Source organism: Arvicola amphibius, chromosome 8 (assembly GCF_903992535.2).
Source record: "Arvicola amphibius chromosome 8, mArvAmp1.2, whole genome shotgun sequence".
NCBI classification, from domain to species: domain Eukaryota; kingdom Metazoa; phylum Chordata; class Mammalia; order Rodentia; family Cricetidae; genus Arvicola; species Arvicola amphibius.
The window spans coordinates 67,766,930-67,794,342 of NC_052054.1; the positions used below are offsets into that span (position 1 = coordinate 67,766,930).

Here is a 27,413-nt window from a genome sequence, read left to right on the forward strand (position 1 = left end):
TACTTTTTAATCTTCTGCAAAAATTAGGAATAAATGCCCCATTGTGATGCTAAACCCTGCTATTACTATTCTTATGCTAAGGATTCATGAACCTTGTTTTATAGAACCTCATATTTCCAATTAAAAATGCCCCATCTACTAACCAAAATATATTTATGATTGTAATAAAATCTAAAACCACTACTGGGTGGTTATGACTTAGGATGATTAAAATACGATTTAGTTTTAGAGGTGTAGTTAAAAACATGGACCCAAGTAGAAACCACAGATCCCTGACACGGAATTGTTGAAATACACAATCCTTTAAAAAAAAAAAAAAAAAAAAAAAAAAGACAGAATGAGGAGATGGCGCCACTGGCAAAGCATTTGTAACAAAAGCATTAAGATTGAAGTTTATGCTTCCAGCACCCACCGAGAGCCTGCAGCTGTTGTGAACATCTGTAATCTCAGCACTTTTACAGCAACCTTGGAGGCTGGGACAGGAGACTCCCCAGAAGCTCCAAGCCATCTACCCTGGCATACATAGTGGGAACAAAAAACCACCTATTTCTCCAACAGTGGGAAGGTGGGGATTGACACCTGAGGCTATCTGTCATCTGATGTTCACAGCCACACTGGGCCATGGGTGCATGTGCCTATACTCATACACAGATATCCACTCATACATGTACATACACACAAAGTTGTTTGTTCTTTTATAAGAAGATTTGAAAGTCAAACTTCATAGGGCTAGGGGGCCACTAACATTTTGAATTTATAACTCTATCAACAGCAACGAGTCCCTACAAAGTTACCAACCACCAAACACATACACCAGAAAAAGAAGAGACAGAGAATTATCTTACTTTTAGCTTTATTTTTTATTGTTGACACTATTACAAGATAGAACCACTACAACCATATTAGCAAGCCAAAAGCTGTGCACAGAAACAGCACAAAGAAAATATTTCGAGATGTTAGCACAGTCTTTGGATGATGAAAATATGGATGAGTTTCTCTTCTACGTTTCCACATCTTCGAGGCTACTAGGATGGACATGTACTGCAGAGAACGGCAATATAAGCAATAAGGGTAGCCTACTAGAATAGAACACTATGATGAAGACCCCTCAAAGAAACTGAGGAAACACACTTCCCTGTGATCCTGCCACAGCTAACCCACTGTTCCACACTTCTCCACATACTTATCTAGGATGGCCTAATAATTGCACACGTGGTGCACAGGCCCAGGTGTTACCCGAACTTGTTGGAAATACAATTGCTTTTTCTACTTCACTACAATTTCCCAGTTTTCTTTGAGTATGTCTTATATTTGTGATGCAGAATACGTACTTAAAGTTTGTTACCCAAACACCAAAGATTATTCAAGAAATTTAGAACAAAATATTTAAGCATGACACCCCCCCAACACTATTTTTGTTTCCCGTGTTTCTTTTTGTTTTAGACATCACGCAAATCTATTTAACACTGTTTAAATCACAAGTTTATGCGATGGCACAGGATGGAGGACACAGGTGAAGATCTTAACAGTTGTTGGTTGTGGGGAATGCGGGCAGATTTTTGTTTTCAATTTTACTGTATTTTCCAATTTTTCACCGGGTACATAGTATGCTTATAATGGTGACATTACATACTAAGCTTCAGTATCAGGAGACTATTATAAGGAGCATAGGGAAAACTTCAGATCAAAGTATTTTACCGTTAATTACACAGGAATACTAGAACAACTATCTTGAATACACGTTTTGACACAGTTATAATATATAAACCTGTGCACGGCAACAAGAAAAACAAGATATTAAAGAGTATATCTATCTTTGGATGGTGGGGACATGGATTATCTTTCCTCCATTTTTCTTTTTTTCCAAGTGTTTCATAATGAATTCCAATTATGTTCACGATGGAAATGTGATCCTTAACTTTTGAGTAACACTACCATAAAGAACATTCTAGAAATTTAAGAAAATAATGCTCGACTATAAGCCTACAACAACACAATAGCTTTTGACTATAAGCGTACACTTTAAGACAATTATAATTGTAGTATAAATATAATTTTGTGTCCTGCTTTCTTCACTTCATATTCTGTGAATATCTGCTACACAACTCTCCATGATTATCACTTTTAAACAACTGCATAAGATTCCAGGGCACTTTGACTTAATTCTTCTTCTACAGTCTGGCATTTCAGTTGTTCCTAATCTTCTACTCACTCAGTTACAGTTAGAATGGACACTTAGACTTCTTGACAAGTTGCTTTCTAAACAGGGTCTAGTGGGGTAACACTGTCAATGATAACGAATCCCAAATTTACCCAGATGACATCAACACAGACTTCCATCTCAAGGGTGCTTCCCCAGTGTGTCACTGCCCACTGTTTCCCTAGATGTCAATTCCAACCTAGGGTCCCTCTATGCAGCTGGCCTTCACCTATGCCATGCCATCAAAAAGGCCTTTCTTCCAACTACCCAGGACACTTCATTCAATTCATTCTTATCACCCTGCCCTTCCCGGCCCTGCTGATGCTGTTTTCTTTAGTCTGTCTTAGTGCCGTCCTAGATCTGCAGTTATCTTGGAGCTCCTTTCTTTGGCTCGCTACTCTCTACTCCTTGCTCTTTGCTCGTGTCCACCTCTGAAGCCTCTGGCACTCCTTGAGGCTTTGACACACTCCCCGTGAGCCCCGGACCTACAGTTCTAGAAGCCTAAGAGTCAGACCCATTTCCTCAGCAGGCATCTCACCTCACTTTCTCAGATGATCTGTACCGAGCTTCGATCTTTCGCCTACAGATCTGCTTTGTTTTTTTTTTTTTAATTTTTTAAAATTTTTAAATTTTTTTTCCCCAGCCAACAGAAGGCCAAAAACTTGTCTTTCTATAGCCATTATGCGAGGGGAGGGGAAGTAAGGAGCGCAAGCTGTCCATATATAGGACGCAGGAAATCTCAAGCTGGGAAGTCCATTTGTGAGCAAGAGGACTGACAACATCAAGACAGACATGCCGCTAAGTGGAAAGCTCAGAGATGCTTAGGAGGCTCAATGAGAGAGAACAATGGTAACCAAAAACAATTAAGGCTGCTGGGGAACCTGAGTCCATGTTAAGCTAGGATTAACTAGAAAGAAAGCTTTTTTTGTGTGTTTTTCTTTTTTTTTTTTAAATGCAAGTTTGACTTGGGGTTGACAGACACATAAAGGGTGGGGGATTGAGTTTGAAGATACAAAGATCTAAGGATACTAGCTCCTGGGCACCCAGGGAGCACACTGACTTGTGGCAAGCACATAAAACACCACACAGGTGACTCAAGCGACGCTGCCACTTGTCACTTAAGGCAGGAAGCACACAGCAGAGCTAATGAGAGGCTGCCGGTCTGAAGCCACCCGTGGTTCCCAGCCTTCATTAGGCACTGCTGTGATCTAGCGATGGTTGTCACCCACTCTTTAAAGGCAAAGACATCAAGATTTACAGGGCAAAGCTTCAGGTTTCATAAATTCACTATTGAACACACGATGAACAGGTTAGGAAACAAAAACCCAAACCTTAAAGAACACCTCAAATGTAACATATCTGGTTTTTTACATGAAAACCACTGTAAGGTATATAAAATGGGGAGATGGACGGGGTCATAGAGATGAATCCACATATTGTAAAGAGTTACAGTCAGTCTCAAGGGGTTTAGGTGCACACCAAATGGCTGTGGAAGCTAAAAGGATGTCTGTTCTCACACAGCCAGGATTCAAAGACACATGCTCTCTCACACCCACACCTTCACAGGACTAGCTAAGAGGTAGGGGACCAAACAGTCCGTTACTGGGAAGGATACTAAAGGGGTTCAAAGGATGCACAGTAAAGCTTCCGCTGGATGGATAACACTTACAAATATATGCTAAATTGTTGCTCTCTTCCTCCTCAGGAAAAAACAACAACAACAACAACAACAACAAAAACCAGAGCACCAGTTTAGGTAGCTCTGTATAGTAAACTGTAAATTCTATAGCACACTAAGTCCAAATATATGTATCACTGATTTGCTCATTTATATACACGGCAGGAATCATTATGTATAGGGTATGAAAGGGGTGTCCTTTACAGTTGATTGGGGCAACCTCTGTGGTCTTGAGTACTCACTAGGTTTTCCCTCAGTCTAATTACTTAAATGAAGAATGAGATGTGTGCTCTAGCTTTCACGAGTGTAACCGATGTTCGATGGAGAAAAGACTGGAAAGGTCTCTTCATTCATCCTCTCTGTTTGCCAGTCTGAATTATCTGATGAGCAGTCCGGTATGAGTAGGATAAGGTGAATTTCTATTTACATTGTGGGTTGGTTTAGGCTCTCTCTGTGATTTATTAAGGGTCTGGTTCTGGGAGGAAGGTTCGGTTTTGTTCTGCTTTTTTGCCTCAGCCTGGAGACTCAACCAGTGTGAGAATTCTGGTGTCTGGCAAGGGAGAGGCGGTCGTGGAAGAGCTGCCCGCAGACATCGCATTTGAAGTACTTGTCATCGGCCTGCTCGGCACCACTCGCGCTGGTGCTGGCGCTGGCACGTTCAATGTAGCCGGAACACTCTCCGAGAGCATTGGCAGGCTCGAAGATGATCACGCTGGCATGGCTTTTCAGATGCTCGCCAAAGGCTGCGCTGGAAGCGAAGGTTTCTGTGCACTCGTGGCAGTTGTAGTACGGTTCTTCAACCTCAATCTCTTGATCTTCTTCCTCTTCTGGGTCTTCGATGTCTGCCCCGTCGGGCTCATCTGCATCTCCCTCTGGCTCTTCAACATTTTCCTCTGGCACGTCAACTCTCTCTTCCGGGTCTTCGATCCCGGCTCCATCTGGCTCATCGGCATCACCGTTTGGCTGCTCTGCCTCTCCATTGGGCTGCTCAGCCTCTCCGTCTGGCTCAGCAGCTTCTCCGTCTGGCCCTTCAGCCTCTCCATTAGGCTCTGCAGCCTCCACCTCAGGCTCTGCAGCCTCCACTTCTGGCTCCGCGGCCTCGACTTCGGGCTCAGCAGCTTCTGCATTTGAGCCCTGGATCCTCAGTACTTCCTGTGGAATGAGGACATTGGCTTCGACCTCTTGAGCAGTGGCAGCTGCTATGTCTGAACCCCCTTCTCGCTCAGGATGGAACACCAGCCGCTCGGTGATGACTGTGTTGTCTAGGAAGGGCTGCCCACAATCTTTGCATTCGTACAGTGGGATGTGTTTCCTGAGGGGCTCGGTGAGAAAGGAGGCATGGGTGTAGGAGGGCCCGTACTCGTAAGGCTCGTCCTTATGAACTTTGGTGTGGTGGTCTCCGAGCTGTTTGGCAGTGAAGAAGCATTCCCCACAGATCGTGCACTCAAAACGCTTCTCTTCGGTTTCGCTTCCCTGGTACTCCGTGAGGGCTAGGCCTTGAGTGAAAATCTCATCGTTCAACTCATTCTGCTCTAGTGCTTCCTCATCCCGGTGGTGTCTCATGTGCTCATTGAGGGCAGAACTGTGAATGAAGCCTTGTCCACACTGGCGGCATCGAATGGCTGACCCCGCAACAGCAGGATTTCTCTCCGAAGCACAATTCCTCCTTGGCCTCACAGGCAAGACAGCGATGAAGCCGTCGTCGCAGGCCTTCATAGAATACAGCTGGTCTTGTTCGTGGACTCGCTGGTGTTCAAAAAGCAATGAGCTGTGAATGAAGGACTCCCCGCATTTGGGGCACTCGTACAGCTTCTCTCCAGAGTACTTTTTCTCAAATTCGCTGACTGAGTGGACATGAACTTCAGAGTGTGCGTATTCGCGACTGTCAACCAGAGCCTTTCTGCTGTGGACATCCTGGTGGCTTGTGAGGTCTGTGAGGTCGGTAAAGCCCAGCCCACAGTCCTGGCATTCATAGATCATGTCACTGGCGTTATCTTTCTGGTGCTCATCAGAAGTGGAGGCCTGAATGGTAGTGTCTTCAGTTTTCTCCTGGCCATGGGGCTCACTGCCCTGGAGCTCTTCGCTGCTCATCTCCTGATCCAGGGGTTCTTTGTCATGGGGCTCCTGGCCATGTGGCTCCTGGCCATGGGGCTTATCACCATGGGGCTCTTCACTGCACATCTCCTGATCGAGCGGTTGCTTGTCTTGCGGCTCCTGGCCATGGGGCTCCTGGCCATGGGGCTCTTTGTCATGAATCTTCAGAACATGCGTTTCTTTAGCATGGGGCTCCTCGGCATAATACTTCTGTTGGGCATAGATTTTCTGTACACTGAGGTTGCTGCTGGTAGCAGAGCGCTGTCCAAACTCTCTGAATTTCCGCACTTGCTCTTGAATGAAACGTTCTTGGGCATAACTGGTCTGCGGGTCGCTAGGGGCCAGGCTGCGGATGACAGACCTCTCATAATGTCGACTTCCAGAGGGTCTTTCTCTGTCATGAATCTTCTGGTGTTCAATAAGCTCAGACCTCCGAGTGAAGGCCTCCCCGCACTCCTGACACTCAAAGAACTTGGCTCTACGGCGGATTGTTTGCAGGTCTCCGAAAGGTAGGGAGTGGATTACAGAGGTCTCGTTGCTCCTGGGCTCAAGGTATTTCTTCTTGGCACGAGCTTTCTGGTGTTCACGAACACTTGCAAGGGGAACTGAAAATGTGACGTCTTGATTAGATTCACGGGGCTCTCCAGAGAGAATTGGAGGCCCAGCACGAGGCACACGCGGGAGGAGGAAATCTCTGCGCTTGCTGCTGTTACTTCCTTCGTAAGTGTCTTCTCCAGTAAGAAGCTTCCGTCGCTTGTTGTTAAGATCTGAGATATAAATGGACGACTCTCCCACTTCATCACGTTCAATCTGGTCATTTACTCTATGGCGTTTCAGAGGTCGAGGAGCGGGCAGGCTGTGGATGACGGATCCCTTGTATTCCTTTCTTTCAAAGATGCTCCCTCTAGAGAAGGAGTTGGGGAGGCTAAAGTCACCTGTGGTCTGGGTGCTCGATTCTGTCACTGATTTCACTGGTCTTGGTTTGGTGAATACCAGTGCACCACGACTCTTCTGAGCCTCTACAGGGCAGAAGCCATGAATGACAGACCTCTCACAGGCTTTCCCCTGGCAGGCATTCGCCATGGTAAGGAATTTCAGCTTGTTGTTGGGGTTGGTGCTGATGGTGAATGGTTTGTCATCGTCTTTGTTTCCAGGTGGTCTTGTTATGGTATGACTCTTCTGAGACTCAGTAAAGGGTTTCGCCCTGCTCTCAAAGAAATTCTTCCGAGAACGAATTTTCTGGTGGTCACTGGCGTCTGAGCTTTCCATCAATGCATCTCTGGCGTTGTTAAAGTCAAACAGGTTCTCCCTGTAAGTTTTCTGGTGCCTTCTGAGGGACTGACTAGGGACAAAGGTCTCCTCGCACATCCTGCTCTTTTTTACAAATGGGTTTCCTCTAGCATGGATCTTCTGATGCATCTTCAGGGATACCACGTGAAGGAAGCTCTCCCCACACACCTTGCACTCATAGACCCTGTCTTTCCTGTACATTTTCTGACACTCACCGAAGTTTGGACAGGTCAGAAAGGGTTCTCCATGCTCAAGTTCGCGTTCGCGTTCACGCTCACGTTCACGTTGCTCCCGTGCACGTGCACGCATGCGCTCCCGTTCGCGTTCACGCTCATTCTCTCTGTTGTCTCCGGATTTGCCTCTGCCGTGGGTTTTCTGGTGCTCGATCAGGGCGGAGCTGTGCAGGAAGGTCTCCTTGCACACCTTGCACTCATAGAACTTGTCTTTGCCATACATCTTCTGCAGCTCGCTGAAGGTCGGGCTAGGCATGATGGTGTCCTCATCCTCCTGATCTTTACGCTCTTTACGCGCTGCTAGGTACTCTCTAGCATGAATCTGGCGGTGCTGGGCCAGGGCGGCGCTCCTACTGAAGGTTTCCCCGCACTCCTTACACTCAAAGCGCTTGCCCCTACCCTGACCTTTCTGTACCTCATGGACAGCTGCACTGTGGATGAAGGATTCTCCGTACTCGTAGAGGTTCTCCCTCGTGTGCATGATCTGGTGCTCGACAAACTCAGAGATGACACTGAACGACCTCCCACACTCATCGCACACATATGGGTCTGCGGGCAAATTGATTGTGGGGGACTCAGGGACAGGAGGGCAGCTTAGGTTACCCATGTTCAGAGCCTGTCGCATCTCACTACCACACTCAAAAGGCTTCTTCCTCACACAGCTCTTATTTTCGTGACCTGAACCCTTCTCCTCAGAATCAAAGTGATAACGCCTCTTCCTTTCCAGAGCTCGGCTTCTGGAAAGCAGTTCAGCATTGACCCTAAAGCCTCCCCTGAACGCGCTCCCCTCAGAAGCCCTCTCCTGGATCACCGACTCTCTTTTGTTTGATGAAGCGTCCTTCCAGTTGTCGCTGGGCCTGGGGAACCTCGGAGGAGGAGGAGGACGCTCGTTCAGCTCCCTGGCTCTTCCGGATCTGGAGTTGCGGGACACATCCTTGATGAATTTTTCCATTATCACGCCATGAGAAGATTCATCCTCACAGATTCCCCGTCGGTGGGCTGGCTTTTTGGCTTCGGGCATGGGTTTCAGACCTGGAAAGAAACCCCCATATGTAATTCTTCCCTTGTCCCTAAGCTCGGGACAGTATTGTTCTGTGGTGTTTGAGAATGTGAAATGTGGAAGCTTCTCCGTGTGGGACTGGCTTGTCACTCACCTCGACTGGTGCTTGGGTAGGCACTTCTCTTGGACCTGGATGAGTGGCCTTGTGTCATGTGAGAGTGTCGGTCATCTTCGGCAAGCTGTACTCCTGGTTATAAGAACAAAATGGCGGCTCAGCTTTATGTTGAAGATGCAGACTCATCACCATCAATTGGCCCTTCCCCCAACCACTCATACTAAGTACCAACTGTCTCCTATTCAAGTCTTTGACTGTCTTTCATTCAGTGGCTGAACGAAGAGGTGCTTACCCAGTGAGAGCAGTTTTCGGTAGTTCTCCAGATTGTCCTGAATTGGATTCTGAGGCTTCTTGTCCTCTTTGAGTTCCACGACATTGTGGTATGACTCAGCATCCTAAAACATCAAACACAGACCTCTCAATGGAATCTGGCCCCATGGATGTTCAAAAAGAGAATAATGTTGGCGACATGGGAGCTACGTAAATGAAGTTCTATAGGAAGTGCTCACGGTATTTAGGGTTCTGAGCGATCCAAGGCAAGTGTTACTAGGGGCCTACATCGTACCTACCTTGTGCTACACTCTGAGGCAGATCCCAAAGACGCATGACACATATTCCTTGCCCTCATGCAGCTTATAATTTGGTTGGAGAGAAAAGACTCATGAAACAATTAGAGAACAATAGACAGTAAATTGGGATACAGATAATAAATGCTACATGGGTTTATTGGAGGGACAGTTCAGGGTGGGCCTGAACAGTGAGCAAAGGTTTTGCAGAGGGCCTCCAGTGGGCCTGAAGTGCTAGGTGAAATTACAGTATGTGAAGGGGGGCTGTTGGGAAAGCCCATGCAGGCTAAATAATCAGCATGCATGCTTTACTCATGGAAACAGAAAGAAAATGTGCTCTAGCAGACATCTGGTCAGACTGTGTGGTTTTAAGTTCCCTTCCTGTCTCTCTACTGCATGACATGGCAACAGCATAGAGTTTCCAGTGTGCATGATTTCCAAGTAACTCAACACATCTGAAGTCCTTGACTTAGAGCTACCTTTTATCTTAATAGACATTTCTCTCAAAAAGAAATGCAAAACTCCCTGTGATACTCAGGAGAGTCTTCTCTGCAGGATTCTAAAGGACTTTTGCTTGCTACTAGAAGGCAGTCCTAGAGTTTCACTGTCTTGGTGAGCTGCAATGCCAGGGCAGATGGTGCTGAGCCTGAAGGGGATACTGGAGGATGGAGAGGGTGCTGTGGGAGTCTACAGGCTGTGGAGCTGGAGAGAACTGAAGGGTCAAAAGCAGACTGCACCATTCATGAGCTGTGCGACCTTAGATACGGAAATCTTCCAGACCCTCGGGTTCTTCATTGTAAAATGGCGAGAACTTGCAGTATTGCAACATTGTGGGTGAAGGTTCCACAATATGGTGATTGTTTAAATAGTAAGAGAAATTATGCAAAGAAAATATAAGTGCTTTTATGATAAATTGATTATTGTTCTGTTACTGGAAAAAGGCTGGGATTTTAATAGAAACATGGGAAATACAGCAAAAAGAAAAAAAAAGCATCAACTTTTAAGAAGCTTCATTTATGCAGCTGCCCATGCCCAGTCATTAAGAAATAAACAACAAAAATTAGGGTGGAGAAATGAAGCAGAGCTTCAGAAATGAAAGTCTTTCTAGGTTAGGGCTGAAAACGAAGACAAAAACCACACTACAATGAAAATTTCAGGAAGCATCACAAACTTCATAAAACTGCCACCCTAGAAAGCAAAATTCTTCTCTTTTGGGTGTCCCTCCTCTTTCCATATGGTAATTTCCTTGGAGGTAAGTGCTCTGTGCTATCCAGATTTCTGGGGGTCACTGGCATTTACTTTCGATGAAAGACAGAGCAAGTGAGTACACAGATATATCAGTGATGGCACGGGAAACTGGAGGCTGCCAGAGAGCGAAGAAGCCCAGAGTCTGGGAGTGTGAAGACAAAGGGGCATCATCCCTGGGATACCCAGAGCCCAAGAGCAGTGCAGCAGATGGATTATTTTTAATCTTTACTTATCTGTCTAATTTATATAAATTAAAGTCTCAACTGCACTGCTTCAATAAAATAAAATGGTGCTTTTGTATGAAGAGAGGTTAATTTTAATAGCCTTAAAAAGCAGCTGCTGGTTTTTGTTTGCCATCAACTATGACACCTAAATGTTCATGAGCTGCACACAAGTTTTGGTGGAAGAGGTAGCCCGAGAGCAATGCTAACATGGTACAGGCCGAGTTTTCACAACATGAGCTAGACATACAAACTACTAAGGGATTCACGTGTGATTGAAAAGGTAATAAGAAAACTTCCTGTTTGGAACACCCTCAAAATGTGATTTGCACCACCTAGTGCCCCTGTTTCTACTGGGAGTCAATGGGAAAGAGCAGCATCTAGACTCCTGCATTCTGCAGACACGGCCCTTGGTCAGTGACTCCTCACACACTGATGAAGTTCAACCATCAGATACCAGCAATCCAGCCCTGTGTGCTTCAGTAGTTCCCTGGCTCTTCTTTGATTTGCTGGATGCCCGACTTTCACTTAATTCTGATACCAAAGCCTTTGCCTGTACTCTCCCTAAAGCCTGAGATTCCCTCTAACTTCAAGCTGGCTCACTCCTCCGAACCCCTCAGAAGTCAAGTATTGCTGCCTTGAAGGCATTTTGCTTTGATCCAAGTCAAGATTCATGCTGTAATTTTTGTGATCATCGCCACTGGCAACAGCATCTGAGCAGGGATCCTGTCTGTCTTGGCCACAGCTATGTTTTCCAGGGCTTAGCTGCATAATTGCAAAGGAAGTGAAGGCTCTGCCTCTGGCTTCTCCCTCCCTTCTGAGGTCTACTGATGCCAAGGTTCTGCTCCTCCTCTTCTGCTGTCACAAGCCAGCTCAAATCCCATGTCCTTTTCCCTTTTACCAACTGCCCTACCACTTACTGCGCCTTAACCCACAATTGCTGTGACTGCTAGCACTGTGTCTACCACATGCCAGACACCATAATAGGAACTCAGAACACACATGGTGTTGACTCTCACTGACTCCTCACAATGGAGCTGGGAGAAAACTGCCACATCCATTTTTACTGATGAGGAAACTGAGGTTCAGCTGAGTTGAATAGCCCAATCCCACACAGCAGTAGGTGGCAGAGCCAGGTTTTGCACCCCATTCTCGTCAGCTCCAGAGCCTTTGTTCTCCCTGCCCGGTCCACTTTCTAGACTCACAACTTTTAATGCTCCTGACTTCCTGGGGGCCAGGAAGATGTTTGGAACCCTTCTGCTGCTTAGCCTATCAAGTGACACACATTGAGGGGGCACGCACTCTTGGTTATACAAATCAGTTAAAAGACAGGTAGCAGTGACCTTGGCCACTGGTCACCTGTTGGGATGGTCCCTGCCTCCTCTTTAGAGTGACTGAGGGCTTTCAGCCACGAGTGGGCATCTAGAGGTAGATGACGACATCATCGGGGGAAAAGACAGGTATCTTTGGTGTGAAATGAAGATAGGTTTTTCTGGAAAGAGAGGAAACCTGAGCATACCTGGGATCGAGACTCATAATCCATGGAACGTCTCTCATCATCTCGTTCCAGTCCAAAATGTGGTCTTGACATCACAGGCAGGGAAAGATCCCGTTGAGGCAGCCCTAGAAGGAGGACAGGCATCAGAAGGGTGCAAAACCTAGTCTAACATGGCAGGGCTCAGGTATCCCTGCCAACCTCAGAACCTACCTGGGGTGTGAATATGCAGAAAAAAAAATGTGTATGTTTTCTCTGCTTTTTGTGGAAGGACCTTGCAACATCTCAGCATATCTGCCTTTTCCTCCCTCCCTCCTTCCCTCCCTTCCTATTTTAGAATCAGACTCATGGATTCAGGTATCATGTCTGTATTCTTGTTGTCAGTCACTGACTCTCTTGTGTTCCCTCATTCAAGACCAGAGATAAAGCCTAGAGGGTCACCAAAGGTACCCCAAACTTTGATAAATATGGTGGACTTGCAAATCTCTTTCTGATTACCATTTTAGGATGACTTGTTGATAAATGCAGCATCTTTCAAGTCCAGGAGGAACAAGAGCTAGTTCCTGGTGACATGAATACCAATAATATATCAACATGGTGTTTATTCACTGTATTCTAATTGGGTGGGGCATTTCGGTGCAGTGGCCCTCACACCTGCATGAAACCATGATAGGCAACATTGTTGTAATAAAAATACGTTTGCTTTTCATGGTCATATCTCTGTGTGTAGTACTTTGTATTCTTTTTCATTTTGTGGCAATATAGTTTTATATAGAAACATCTAGTTTTCTTTTAAAAATTATGTCTGCTTAGGAAAAATGTTGAGAAAACAACAGCACAGGCTGAACTAGGTATGTAGCATGAAACAGCTCTGCCGAGAGGAGGTTCAGAAACTAGGACTTGGGGCTAAACCTTTGAGTAATAGGAATGCAACCCAAATTGAGCACTAGGGCCTTATGAGGCCCCTGGATACACAGCCTCTGTTCTGTGTCACAGGCCAGCAGATGACTTACTGTTTCTGGGGTTCCTGGTGTATGGCCAGCGCTCTCGAGGCTCCACATCTCTGCTTCTGCCCCTGCGCTCCTGGTCTTGCTCACCTAGGCAGGTCAGGTATTTGAGTGATCAGAGGTGCATATCTGTGTTTCCTTCATGTTGCACACATGCCTCGCTTAAGGAGATGGACCCAACATGGAAGGTTCTACACTAACAGGCTCAGTAGCTACCCTACAAACTTTTCCCAAGAGGGGCTTGCTTCACAGCAAGGACTGGAGTCAAGTCTGTATGGTAGGTCCACTTCAGGACCCCCCCCCCAAATTATTTTCTCATCTTCTAAGTGGTCAAGCCCAAATCAAGGAGCGGGACCATAGACCTTCTATGTCTAGCGCAGGCCAGCTGACTTTTAAATTGCACAACATGCTACTGGAAAGAACCTGAGAAAGTGGAACACATACCCACCCTATGAGCAATTCTGCTAGCACAGTCTTAAGTAGATGCTAAATAGTATAACTATGTTATTGTTGAAAACCCCCTGCTGTCATTCCGTTGTAGGTGTCTGTTTGGATATAAAAATGCCTCAATTAACCTGCTCTCCTCAGATCTCTTAGTGATGCTAAATACTCTGGCATCGCCTGTGATTTTCACAGAGGCCTCCAGGCCTGTGCCTCTCTATAGTGGGCATCTGGTGGGGGTGGTACTCACTGCTGAGAGAGTGGGATGGCCCAGGTGGTGGGGTTTCTCTCCCACTTTGGCTCATGTCTTCGTCACTGGTCGTGTCACTGTTGGTGTCGTCTGAGAAGACACCAGACAGTAACTTAACACGTTTGCATAGCTGTCCTGTGTGCTCACATACAGCCACCCTCTCCCCTGCACTTTCAGTGATCCGCTCTTCCGTCCTCTTGTCAGCCCCCTGTAGTGGCATCTGTCTACTCCTGCTACTTAAAGACTCAGTGGGGACGTGGCTGAGACTATCTCTACTTGGACCCCACAACAGAAGTAGCTAACAGGCCACTCCCTAAGGTAGCACACCATGATGGCAATGGAAGGTTCTCTACCTAATGGACTTCATCCCTTAGGATGGTCCACTTTTCTTCTGCTAGCTCAGTGGTAGTTCTTAGCTGGGGACAAGTTTGTTTTCCAGGAGTCAGTTGGCTACATATGGAGACATTAGGAGGCCAAATCTAGTGGGTGGCCCTGTTTCCTTGCCCCTCAAGAGAGAATGACCAGACCCGAACAGCCATCAGTAGTACCAGGACACAATCCTAATAAATGTTGTCTAAACCAGCTACCATCGACCTCTGCCGTGCCTCACCTTCCTGGTGGTACATCTTGTAATTCTCCAGTGGAGTGCTGAGTTTTTCACAGTTATTTATTTTGCTCGCACCCAAAGGCTTGAGCTTTTCAGGGATGGCCGGCTGATCTCCTCTTGCCGTGAGGGTCTGCCTATAAGCAATCGAGGCAGAATTTTCAGACACTGAACAGGCACAACAAATTTCACATCCAGTAAGTTCCAAAACCTTTGCTGAAAGACTTCAGATCATCTGGGTCTTCACCTAAGATGGCGTCTAGCTCTTTAGTTAAGCCACTTTCTAGTTCACACAGAATGGTTCAGGTTTAGTGGCAGACAAGTGATTTGGAGTCAGCATTTCTCAAATTAATAGGACTTATTTGGAGGAACCAAGCACACAAGTCAACAGAAAGCCTGTGATAGCATGCAGGGACCTGGACATTGAAAGGAGCTATGTGCATGTAGCACAAGTCGAAAGCTGGGCATCAGCATGGGCTGCCCAGTGCACTGGAATAAGAATTGCCTGGGAACTATGTATGAGGAGCTCTCAGGCTAATTGGTTGTGTGACAGTGGCCAGTTCTTCTAGTACCTTGGACTCTGTCATCTGTGAAATGGGAGCAGCACCTACATTCCTTTATACCTTATCTTAAATAAGCTAAGATTCCTAAGAAGTTTAACTTGCCAAAGTTTAACTTGTAAAGCACAGGAAACATTCTCAAGGCCCCCAGCCATGACTAAGTTTGGATGTCAGTGCTCCTCTTTAGCCAAAGTGTTAAAGGGGATGACGTCAGAGATGGACCTGACCCTGCCAGCTCTGTCCTTAATGTACTTATTGCAGCACAATATACAATCTGCAAAGAAATGGATGACCGTTCAGAGATGTTCATGGTGCTCAAGTTTGAGCTCTGTGATGACAAATCATTATATTTTCTTCTTTGTTATCTTTAGGCCTCGGAGGCTCTACCACATCAACATTGACTGTGTGTGCTGTTTCAACTCAAAGGCAGTAAACCCATTCTCCCATTTGGACCAGTACATTTCAGGTGCCATGTAGGTACAAGTGGCTGCTCACTCCCAACTGGACAGTGATAGACAGTTCCGTTATTTCTATCAGCTCACCTAAGGGAGGCCAAGACTCTTCCTTCAGAGTTACACAAACTTCTAAGGGTTGTCAGTCCTAAAACTTGCCCTTTGGGGGCTGATGTCACACTATTTCCTCAGGTACCTTCCAAGACATGTCCAACCAAATACCTATGATTATTCTTGCTGTTCCTCAGTTGTCAACCAACCATCTTTTTTTTTTTTTTTTTTTTTTTTTTGAGACAGTCTCTCATTGGCCTGGAACTCATCACATAAACTATAGCTCTATATTCACCTTATCAATACTGGGATTACAAAAATCAACATCACAGCCTTTTTTTTTTTTCTGTGTGAGACAGGGTCTGGAACTCAGTATGTGGATCAGTTAACCTTGAACTCATAGAGACATGCCTGCTCTCCCAAGTGCTGAAACTAAGAGCATGTGTCACTATACCCAGCTTCACACCTGAATTTAATTTTTTTTTTAATTTCATGAGACAGGGTTTCTCTGTGTAACAGCTCTGGCTATCTAGGAACTTGCTCTGTAGACCAAACTGGCCTTGAACTCAGAGATCTGCCTGCCTCTGCCTCCCGAGTGCTGGGATTAAAGGTGTGTGCTACTACTCCCTGCCTGAATTTAATTTTTAATATGGGTTTTGGGAACCAATCTCAGTCCTCATGCTTGCAAGGCAAGCACTTTACTGATTCAGCCATCTCTCCAGCCCAAATAAAAAGAGAGGGAGGGGAGAGAGAGAGAGGAGAAAACAATAAAAACCCACATCAGAAAAACCCTTTCGTATGATAATGGAAAAATTCATTTGTGAATTTAAGAAAAGGGGTGGGAAGGGCCTAGAAACAAAATAATCAACAGTTGGACAACATTCCCATTTATGTGCTTGAATGACATGAGCACACCTGCATGCTGCTTGCAAAACTGCAGATTTCAGCAAAGATGGAAGGGTGGCTATTCAGTCCTGTCAGCTCCACTTCTGTTGAATTACCACTGGGATGTTCAAGAACATATGGCCAAGTGGCCACCATCATTCAGGTGGGTGTTGTTGGGAATAGACAAGACATAGTCTACCCAACGGTGAATTATTATGTAGCCTTTCAAAGAACAAGGCAACTCTAAGTAAATGGGTGTAAGAGACACCTTAATACACTGAAGTGTCAAAACATTATACTGCTTAATAGCATCAAATGAAATATTAAGACTGAGGAGGAATTCTGGCCTAGAGTAGCCTAGAGAGGCCACCAATACAAAAGTCTGAGTTTGTGGTCCTATGAGTAATTGGACGGGTGTGTGTGTGTGTGTGTGTGTGTGTGTGTGTGTGTGTGTGTGTGTGTGTGATAAGATCAAAATTCATTGAATACATTTATGAAAAATTTTGAAGAATAAATAGAATATATTCCTCTTTTAAAAAGGTACTGGATCAGAGATACACCTGGAGATGAATGAGCACAGCAGAATACTGAACTATGTATACAGTGCTGTCCTTTTTATTGCTCTATTTTATAGCAAATCTTTCCTGCCAAATACAAAAATATTTAATAAGAGCAGTCTAGCAAAATCTAAAAAAAAAATCCATGTTCACAAGGCTCTACTATCAATCCAAGGACAGTGCTCTTCTAGAGGTGAAATTTATAGATAATGAATTAAAGTGGGGACAGGGAGCCCGTATGCACCATTTTCCATGTCTCAAAGAGCTTACACACAATAAAGATTTACCTCAATGAAAGGGAGGGAAACAGATTAAAAGATATCAAAAGCGTCCTGAAGAAAGCATTCCCTCCACCACAATCACCATTCCATAGTATACTGGAGGCCCTGACTAACCCAACTAAAGGAAAAGAAGGTGTAAATACTGTATTATTTTGAATATAATGCTATATATTACATTGTATTATTCTGAACTGAAAAATATCTTACTGGCAAACATAGCAATAGAAAATCTCATTAAAAGCAAAATAAATAAATATTCTTGCACAGTGCTTTCAAGTCTGTATAAATATTTAAAACATGTATAGAAAGACACAAAACTTATATACTAAATAAAGACATGCATAAAATACACACTCACACATATTCTGTGTGGGTATCTGTCTGTCTGTCTGTCTGTGTCTTTTTGTCTTTCTCTCCTCTGTCTCTCTATCTCACATACACACACTCTCACACACATTCTCTTTCCGTGTATCTATCTCTGTCTGTCTGTCTCTCTCTGAGTATCTGTCTCTGTGTGTGTCTCTTTCTTTGTCTTTCTGTCTCTCTGTGTGAATCTGTCTGTCTGCCTGTCTTTGTCTCTGTGTGTGTCTGTCTCTGTCTGTCTGTCTCTCTCACACACACATTCTCTCTCTGTATATATACCATCTTATCTCTCTGTCTGTCTCTCTCTTACTCACACACACACACACACACACACACACACACACACAAACACACACACACACTTCTAGAAAATAAATGTACAGAGAGAGCAATAGCACTCTGAAAAGACAGGTGTAGGAAGTGTGGGAGACTGCTTGCCTGTAACATAGCCCTGATGTACAAAATAATACGTTCTGCCCAGCACAGGGAATATAAGGGAGTCCAGATGTGGACATATGTGCAAGTACATACACACATGGGGGCTTCATTTACTGACACAGAAATAATTTTTAAATCGGGGGGGTGGGTTATTTAAATCAAATTATTTTCAGGGGTAAATGGAAGATTAATTTCAACAAGAGAGACAAGAGTGGACAGCCATCACTTTATAGTGTTGAATCTGTTACTCCAGCATTTATTTTCAAGGTTAGTCTTTAATTTTAGCAAAACCCAGGGCTGAATCAAATTTCCCTAAGAGAGTATACATTTCAATTATACCTCTCTAGAAGGCCAAAGCCACCAAAACCCAGCGACAAACATACTGTGACCTAATTAAGTCAATGTACCCAGAAGGGAACATGCCTCCTGAGTTTACTAATAACTGGAAGTGAGAAGAAAGCCTTTTAATGTGTTGTAACATAATTGGTGAGCCATGCTCTTGAGGAATGAATGCTGCAGCTTTATTTCCTAACTACAAATGTAAACACAGACATACAGTTACGCACTCTGAAACAGTCAGTGTAGAAACTGTAAGCAACATCCACTGATCAAAGTTACCATTACAACTAAAACTTTTAATTTTAATCTATCTTTAAATTTTTATATTACTATTATGTGTATGTGTGTGGGGTGTGTGTGTGTGTATGGCCACATGTGTGCACAGAGGCCAGAGGCTGACTTGGTGCTTCTTTGTATGTTACTTTCTACTTCAATGTTTGAGCATTCTCCCAGTGAATCTGGAGACTCTCTGACCACTGAGCTGTAAGGACTCGCCCTCCCCAGGCAGAGTTACAGTATAGGCTACCAAACCCAGCTTTTACATGGGTGCTGCTGATCTGAACCCGCATCCTTTTAAAACCTATATGTCTGCTGATCTTAATGAAAAACACTATTTGTGTGTACATAAAAATGATGACATTGCCTAGGAAACAAAATCATAGACGAGGAGTTTGAGCTTGAAATGGCTGGTGAAGCTGTCATGAAAATGACAGCTGCGTGTCTATCTAAATGTATGGAAGTATATATAAACTAACTAAGCTGAAAGAAAATGCTCAGATACATTCATGTCTAATACTCATGGAATGGAGAAACCAAATCAAACCAAAAAACAAAACAACAAAAACCAAAACCAGATTAATAAAAAAGAAACTTTCCCAACTTCTATTTAGGGTAAATTTTAAATTCACACTCTTTGGGTCTGGCTATCTAGGTGTGTGATTTTTTTTTTTAATTTGTAACTTTTTTATAATAAAACATGATTTTAAAAATTAGAAATAATGTTCTTTTTTCTACATAGTTTCTTCTGGCTTACAAGGCCCCCTCAGCTCTGCTGGACTCCCCATGACAAGGCCTCCTTCCTCACTGACTCCTCTGTCTCCCAAAGCCTGCCTGGGACTCCCTGCTGCTATTGGCATTTGCTTCCCCAGGGGTGGCTCCAGACACTGAGTTCCCTCCTCCTCAGACTCTTTCTTCATCCTCTTTACAGACCAAGACTGAACTCTGGCCCTTTGGGAAACCTATTTCTTTTATTTCTTGACTCTCCCACATTCCTCTGCTTTTTCTTCATGCAGGAACCTTAGCATGAGTTGGATACTGGCCAAAGGCATCTGAGTGGCCCACAGAGACTACTAGCCTGACTCTGAGCTAGTGCCAAGGGAAGCTAAAGAAAGCAGTCAAGTGGTGTGGACAAATGATGAGTCTTCCCTTTCCATACTGGGCAGAGAGGGACACTGGCTATCTTTCTACTTTTGAAGAGTCATTCATAAACACAGAGACATGAACTAGCCTTTTGTATGAACAATAAGTTCCATGTGTGACCTGGAATATATACAATCACAGGTCAGCGACACTGCCTATTAGAGAATGCCATCACCATTATGGTCTGTGTTGCAACACTGATGCTGATCTTTGAATATTTTATAATACTTAACTTGCATCTCCCTTCAAAATAGAAATTAGCATAGTGTATAAGAAAGATAGAGTTCATTAGGTATCTTTTACCCCATATGGGGAGTGGGGTGGAAGTTTTGCTCACAGAGAAACTGTGGGTGAGCATTAGGATGAGCAGGGACACACACATCAGGGGCTAAATGTGTCTGGGACTGTGTGTGATGAGAGAGAAATCACTGACTTTCCAGTCTTCGGTCTCAGGCTCCCACATCCCCATCAGAGGAGAGAAACTCCACCCATCTCCTTCTACTCCATTTCTACTTACTTACTTTGTGCCCTCATCATGGCGCACCTACATTCAGCCCGCTAACTCATTCTACCTACCTCATTTAAAGGGGGCTGGAATTGAGAACTTTAAAGTCAGGAACCGAGGAGGTTACGCTTGTCATCTCTCAGGGACAGCATGGTGTGCAGTCTCTCCTCTCTTCTTGTTTGTTCCAGTCTCCTGCCTCTTTCTGCAGACCGGCATTCTCTACTTCAGTATGTTCATGGAGTCCAGTCCTGTCCCAGTCCCAGGCCTAACCTTGGCTCTCAGTTTAAGTGCCCTAACACTGACGGGTCATCAGCCTGGGCCCCTTCACCCAAAATCCGACTCTGAAAAGTGCATGCTGCAGTCTGATTTCTTCTAGGAGTGGGTCTCAATCTCACATATGCAGAAGGGTCACCTGGGATGCTTATGACAGTTTACTGTGAAACTACTTAAGAAGTGCATGGTTCCCTAGGGCATAGGCATTGTATTGGGTCTCTAAGAACTAGACTCTGGTCCAATCTTGAACAAGAAAGGAATATATATGGGACAATGGGATTTTTTTTTTGGGGTGGGGGGTAGGGGCTAGTAATCTGACATGGGAATGTGAGCAAGGAATGAATGACCTCTACCCTCTGGTCTAGTGGCTCTTTCAGGTCATCTCTACAACCTCCTGGGCTTCTTCTACCCAATATAAGCTTAGCACTTACCACACTCCAGCCAAATCTCCTTATTGTTGTCCATTCTTGAGGGGTTTCCCCAAAGTTCAGAAAGAGAGGAAATAATAGCTAAGAGTTCAAGTTTCATGATCAGCACTAAGACAAGGCTACTTCAAAGACACAAAATGTCTTCTAGACCAGCGTGACATGTTTGACCTTATCTGAATGACCAGCTGATCTTATTTATTTTAGGGGATGGGGACATGGGAATTTAAGTCACAATGAATGGCTAATTCAACCATCTACAGGCAAGAGATCTTCTCTAATCAGACCTAGCCTGAATGGAGATGGTGGAAAACAGGGGCAATAGATAAGGAGTCTGGTCGTCTGATTGCCATAGCCACCGACATCACTATGACCAGGAGGCTGCACTAGGCCATCTTAAAAGCCAGTGCTACCAAGGTTCTTCTATGCCTTTTGTTCTGATTTCATACTCACCCATCCACCTCCTCATTATGCTTTCATTTCCCATGTAGGTTTTGCCTACAGGGAGAGAATTTGCTGATCACATACTTTCAGGTATTTGGGGCCCTGCTGCATTCCTCTCCCACCATGAATTTCTGGACCAGAATTGAGGGAAAAGGACATGGTTCCCATGTCAATATAGTTGAAAGTGCAGTCCCTGAGCTTTGTAAAATGTGGGTTTACACACACGAATCCTTCAGTAAAGGAAGATCTCTAGCTCTTTGCAGGCTTGAGTACCATCCTAGATCCCTGGGGCCTTCATGAGGGTCAGGAAAACACCAAGCCAGCTCCAGGGGCCCGCTCTGCCATGTTAGCCCCGCCCCAGGCAGCACTCCCCCGCAAGCATAGCCAACTATTTTGCTAAGCACATTTCCTTACTTTCCAGGTAACAGTAGTTCTCATTCAGTAGGGTTTATACCACTCACTTCTGGAGTGCCAGAGTCTGGCATGATTCTGTCCCAAATAGGCTGAGTATCAGCATTTGCGGATGGATTGAACAAATGGACACCCTTTGGAGAGTCTGCTCACTTCTCATCATGTGATTCATCATGTCTGGTCTGAATCAGTCAGCAAACTAGTAAAAAAGGGAGCAAGTTCTGTGAGGTCTCCCTTCTTGGCACCACTCCAACATGCCCCCTTCAGGTCTTCCAGTGCCGGGACTCCAAGCCAAGCAAGCCATCTCTCACCCAAACTCAAGCTGCTCTCCCCGAACCAAGTGTGGCTACCCTGCCCTCTGCAACTTGCAGCCAGATGATCCCTACCAATGTACATGTGGTCTTCATGTCGCTCCTGTGCTCCAAACACCTCGGGGGCTTCCCATTGCATTTCTGGTTAAGCCCAAATACTTACCATTGATTCTTAAGGCCTTTTATAATGAAACCCTCAAACTTACCTTTTCTCACCTTTTCCGTCAGTTATCATTCTTCTCTTGCTCCAGACATCCTTGGTTTTCAGCTCCTTTCTCTGCATCCCTCAGGAACATCTTTGACCCCTCTGATCAATCTATTCTCCCCATGAAACATACCATTTATAATCCTTCAAAGCCTAGCTTTAAGGTTCCCAGGTATCTCAGGGAGGCACCATCTGGCCTCTCCCAGACTACGTTAGTTTCTCTGTGCAGATGTGTACTTTCAAGAATATAAACCATACAATTACATTTTTTTAATTCCCCCATTATGCTCCATGAAAATTCTTCCTTTCCCAGTTGAGATGGTACATGGCACAAAGTATTCCCTAGGATAGTGGCAGGTGAGTACAATTTATCCTGCTTCTTAAATAACCCAGCCAAAGGCAAGCAGGAAGCCTGAAGTGTCAGGGGGGAAAGACAGGAGAAAGAAAAGGAGGAAGTAAGGCTAAGCGGGAAAATTCTAGCAAATTCATGACCCACCAGACAGGTATGCATGTTCTCAGAGTACAAATAGTGTTCTTATAGTTGTGCGGCATATATGTACATCAGGAAAATGTCAGTGTAAGGAAGGGAAGTGAACACTCCAGAGATGGGTGTGGTGCTCTGAGGTGTGAGGATAACTTACCTGGACCAGCCACCTAGCTGCTGGAGGACCTAGCTAGGTTTCCTCTTGCCAGGGGTCTCAAGAAGGAAAGAAGATCAAGAAGGTAGAGCTGTGGATGAAAAAGAAGACATGAAACACTGAGCTGATTTTACAATTACAGCGTTCTCTGGGCGGGAAGCAACCCACAGCAGCTTCACCTTTTCTTTCCCTGCAAAGGCAGACATCAAATGAGACCAGGACCGCCCCCCCCCCCTCCCGCCAGGATGAAAAGTCATGGGCAATCAGATCTTCCCCAGACACACGCTGTGCCCCGGACTTTAATTACAGTCCTCTCCTATGTCAAGAGCACTGAAGAAATTGCTGAGGTGTCTTGGTATCTTCAAGGGGATTCTGGATTAAGAAACTAATCCAAGAACCTAATTGGTTACTAATTAGCTATGTGACATTCCCATCCTCTAAGTGCAAGGAAACATGTTGCAGGTGAAAATTAGGGAAAAAGAAATGGTCAAGGGGGCACTTAAAATCTCCGAGTAAACAGTACTGGGAGAGTTCACCCATAGTGTGACAGCCCAGAGGCCTTCTAGTGGCTCTTGTCTTTTGGGTGCTGACAGTGACCCACCCCCTCTACTCCCACCAACAACCACTTCCTTCCCACTATGCCTAACCCCATCTTTCCCCCCTTCTGGTACCTATGTATGAAAAGAGTGTCTACAGTCACCTATGTGTGGATATAAAGTGGAGGCACTGTGACCCCTGCCCTCTGTTGCACCCAAGATGAAACCTGCTCAGGTCCCAGTCTACCAAGACAACATAGAGCTCTGTAACTCTGTTATGAAAAAAGGACAACCTCTCCTTCAGACTGCTGCCTACAGGTGACACATGCACAGTGAATGGCAGACGCCCCCTTGTGGCCAACAAAGATGGCGCCAGGGAGGGTGGGTAGGGCTGTGCCGTCTCTGTCAATCAGGAGTAGAATCCCTCCCTGAAGCCAATCAAGATGACATCGGCACAGCGAAAGCCAGATGCCCCCTTGTGGCCAACAAAGATGAAGCCAGGGTGAGTTGGGCGCTGTGGTCAGTACCAGATGCCCCGCCTTCTGGCCCGCCTCCTGCAGCAAGCCTAGATGTCATTCAAAACGACACCCGCAGAGTGAACATCAGTCGCCCCCTTGTGACCAACAAAGATGGCGCCAGGGTGGGCGGACTTCTGAGGCTCTGTCACTCAAGAAGAGAGAGCCCTTCCCTCGGACCTGCCCCCTGCAGCCAACCCAGCTGTCATTCAAGATGACTCATGCGCCATAAATGCGCCATCAAAATTGGTGCCATGGTGAATAGGGCTCTATGGTCCCTTAGGACCAGATCCTTTCCGTCCCTCTGCCCCCTCTAGTGGCCACTCAAGGTGACAGCAGCGCAAAGAATATTAGTCAATCCGCAACCATGACAAATAAAGATGGCGCCCGGGTGGGCAGGACTCTGGAGTCCAGATCAGAGCTCCGCCCTCTGGTCCTCCTTCTGCGGCAAACTCGGCTGTCATTCAAGACGGCTACTGCACCATAAACGTGGCGTCAGGGTGGGCGGACCTTCACTGTCATGCTGGTGCGAGAGGCCACGCCCCTCGGGCTGCTGCCTGAAGCCAGCCCATCCAGCTGTCACTCACGGAGCACTTCGGACACACCCCACAGCCAACCATGTTACTCTAAGGGTGGGCGGGGTATGCCGTCCCATCACTCAGGAGGATAACCCCTCCCTGGGGCTTGCCCCTCTCAGCCAGATTAGCTAGCGTGCAAGATGGCGCCTGCGCCGTAAATGTCAGCGGCGCTCAAATGTCCTATAAAGATGGCACCAAGGTGAATGGGGCTCAGTGGTCGGTCACCCAAGACCGTACCCCCTCTTCCTCTGGCCTGCCTCTCGCAGCCAGCCAGTCCAACTGTCACTCAAGATGACATCTTCACTGACAACTTCAGACACGCCTCATATGGAAAACAGATGACGCCAACCCGAGCGGCCTAATCAATCACGATAAGAAAGCTCCTTCCTTAGATCCACCCCAACAGCTAGCCCCTTTGTCATTCAAGATGGCGCCTGCCCCATCATTGGCGGCCACCTGCGGTAGCCAGGTAAAGACGGCAGCATTGGGTGGGACTCTGTAGGCACTCGGGTCCAGAGAGTCCCGCCCCTGGCCCGCCTCTCGCTGCAAGCTAGCCCAGCCATCACTCAAGATGATGCCCATAAAGCTAAAGCTACACGACCACATCAATCGATACGAGAGCCCCGCCCTCAGGCCCGTCCCCTGCAGCCAAATGGGCTGTCATTCAAGATTGGGCCCGCATCACGTCATTAACTCCTCCCAGCCACGCCCCTTCCGCCGGCAGCCAGAGGAATGACATCATGATAGGCGGGGCCCTATGAGGACTCGGGCCCAGAAGCCCCTCCCTCTATCCCGCCTCTTTGCAGCGAGCCGGTCCAGCTGTCATTCAAGATACCTGCAGAGACCATCCAAGCCCCGCCCTCGGCAACAAAATGGCGCCAGGGTGGGCGGGGCTGCAAGGCTCCCTAAAGCCCGCCTCCTGCAGCCACTCAAGATGGCGCCTCTGCAGTTGCGCGCCTGCGGCAGGGTCACTCAGGACGACCCCTCCCTGAGGCCTGCCCACCGGACTCCTCATATATGGAGTCCGATTCATCCCGGGGTCAAGAGAATGACACCTGAGGCTCTGCAACCGAAACCTAGGCATGGAAAAATGGAGAGAGTGCGACAGTGCCGCGCCATCCTCAGACGGAAGGCCGCGAGGTGGCAGCATTAGCGCGGCAACCTAGTGAGTGCCCGGCTGCAGCTGAGACCAGTCAGACGAGACCACAACTGGGGTGCACCTTTGCTGCAAGCCAGCAGAGGAAGTGTAGAGACAGCACCCCGAATTTCCAAACCACTTGGGCCTTTGGAGCTCTTACGCCAACAGACTAAAGCCACGCTTGCGCGGCAAATCCGGACTTCATTCAAGATGGCGCCCGGAGGGCTGGGCCTGCTGAGTCTGGCACTGCCCACCGTCACTCTGCCTTAGCCCCGCCTTAGCCCTGCCGCAGGGAGCCAATCGGGAGAAGCCTGCGCAACTAACCTCTCTCCACCCTCCAAGATGGCGCCAACTGGGTGGAGCCCAAAAGTATCTCACTGCCTTAGCTCTGGTCCCGCCCCCAAGCTGCTCTCAGCTCCGCCCACCGCCACTGCGGCAAAACAAGACCCGCCCCCAAGGACAGTCCAGCACATAGCGATGGATGGCTAGATTGCGAAGGCGCCGCTAGCCAGATGCGCTGGCGGTCGGGTTAACCGCGTAGCCCCCAGATGAAACCGCAGAAGAGGTGGCTCGGAGACGCCACTCTGATGTCCACATGAGTGGTCTTGTGACACGACTCGGGCATCGTCTGCACGGCTGTAAGCCGTTCGGGCGAAACCTAGGGGCCTAGATTCCGCTGGGATTCTGGGTGGTTCGCCCCTAAAACCCTAAGATCCTAAGATTTTGGGACTCCGAGGCTCCGAGGCCACTATACACGGAGTACCCTTCAGATCCCAACTATAGAAGTGACATCCTTGCGGCAACACGGCCGCCCCTTGGCGAACCATCTTTCCGAAGGCGCAGTTTGCAGCCTTGTCAATCACCCACGGTGAAATGTGACATGGTTTGCAGCCCCTGGCCCGCAGCAACGCACCCCGAACACCGTCTGAACTCTGCAGACGGTATCCAAGAGGGTGCATGCCACTGGGCAGGCAGGTAGCTGGCTGACTCACCTCCCCGGAGCACCGCACTCTGCGCACACAACCCGACCGAGGTCGGCCGCCTAGTGCGCCCACACTGAACCGGGCGCCCAGCGGCGCCACCGGCCCAGGGTGGACATCTCTCCGCTTCTCCTCCAATGCTCGTCCTCCTGCGACTCTTGACTCCCCAGCGTCTGCAGCAAGAGCTGCGGGACACCTCCTTGTCAGGGTCCTCTGCAGAGGCGGAGCTTTTTCTCTGACCAATCCGAGACCCTGTTGCCCGCCTCGGGCCCTCACCACGCCTCCCACACCTTGCCAATCAGACAGCGGTTGTCAAGGCAACAGCTTGGCGCCAAGGCACGGAGTTGACGTCAACGGAGTCAGTGTTAGGGGCCCCCAAGCAGGGTCTGGAAAAAGGGGGATGGGATGTGGGTGTGAAGGGATGCAGCCCCCCCAAAAGAAATCGAGGTGAAACAGAAATGCCTACCAATGATGATCCAATGCAAAACCTAAGAAGAGAGGGATAAAGAACAAGCATATTTTTGTCTAAAAAACGGGAAAAGGAAAAAAAAAGCCATGAAAAATCGAGGCAAAAACATACGTTGAGGTCTAACCACGAACGATAAAGGTGGAAGAAAGGAGTTTTCTGCCTGCAACACCCAAGCACTAAGCTCATTTCCTTAATAAA

The 27,413-nt window shown here is 46.7% G+C and overlaps 1 protein-coding gene across 7 annotated transcripts; it reads right to left on the reverse strand.

The window, feature by feature from the left end:
• Positions 1 to 836: 836 nt before the first annotated feature.
• On the reverse strand, positions 837 to 26,908 carry Peg3 (paternally expressed 3). 7 transcript variants are annotated; one of them, XM_038338659.1, is made up of 11 exons: positions 26,759 to 26,908; positions 21,896 to 23,090; positions 20,997 to 21,031; positions 20,364 to 20,494; positions 14,449 to 14,579; positions 13,839 to 13,928; positions 13,154 to 13,237; positions 12,165 to 12,268; positions 8,903 to 9,005; positions 8,650 to 8,742; positions 837 to 8,527 (listed from the first exon to the last, which is right to left on the reverse strand). In XM_038338659.1, exons 4-11 carry the CDS (start codon positions 20,366 to 20,368, stop codon positions 4,404 to 4,406), a joined length of 4,734 nt encoding a protein of 1,577 aa, XP_038194587.1. In that variant the 5' UTR covers positions 20,369 to 20,494; positions 20,997 to 21,031; positions 21,896 to 23,090; positions 26,759 to 26,908; the 3' UTR covers positions 837 to 4,403. The 7 variants fall into 7 exon arrangements, with proteins under 7 accessions (XP_038194587.1, XP_038194586.1, XP_038194585.1 ...); XM_038338658.1 differs by adding an exon at positions 21,444 to 21,488 and having other exon boundaries at positions 20,364 to 21,031; XM_038338657.1 differs by having other exon boundaries at positions 21,849 to 23,090.
• Between the last annotated feature and the right edge of the window lie 505 nt (positions 26,909 to 27,413).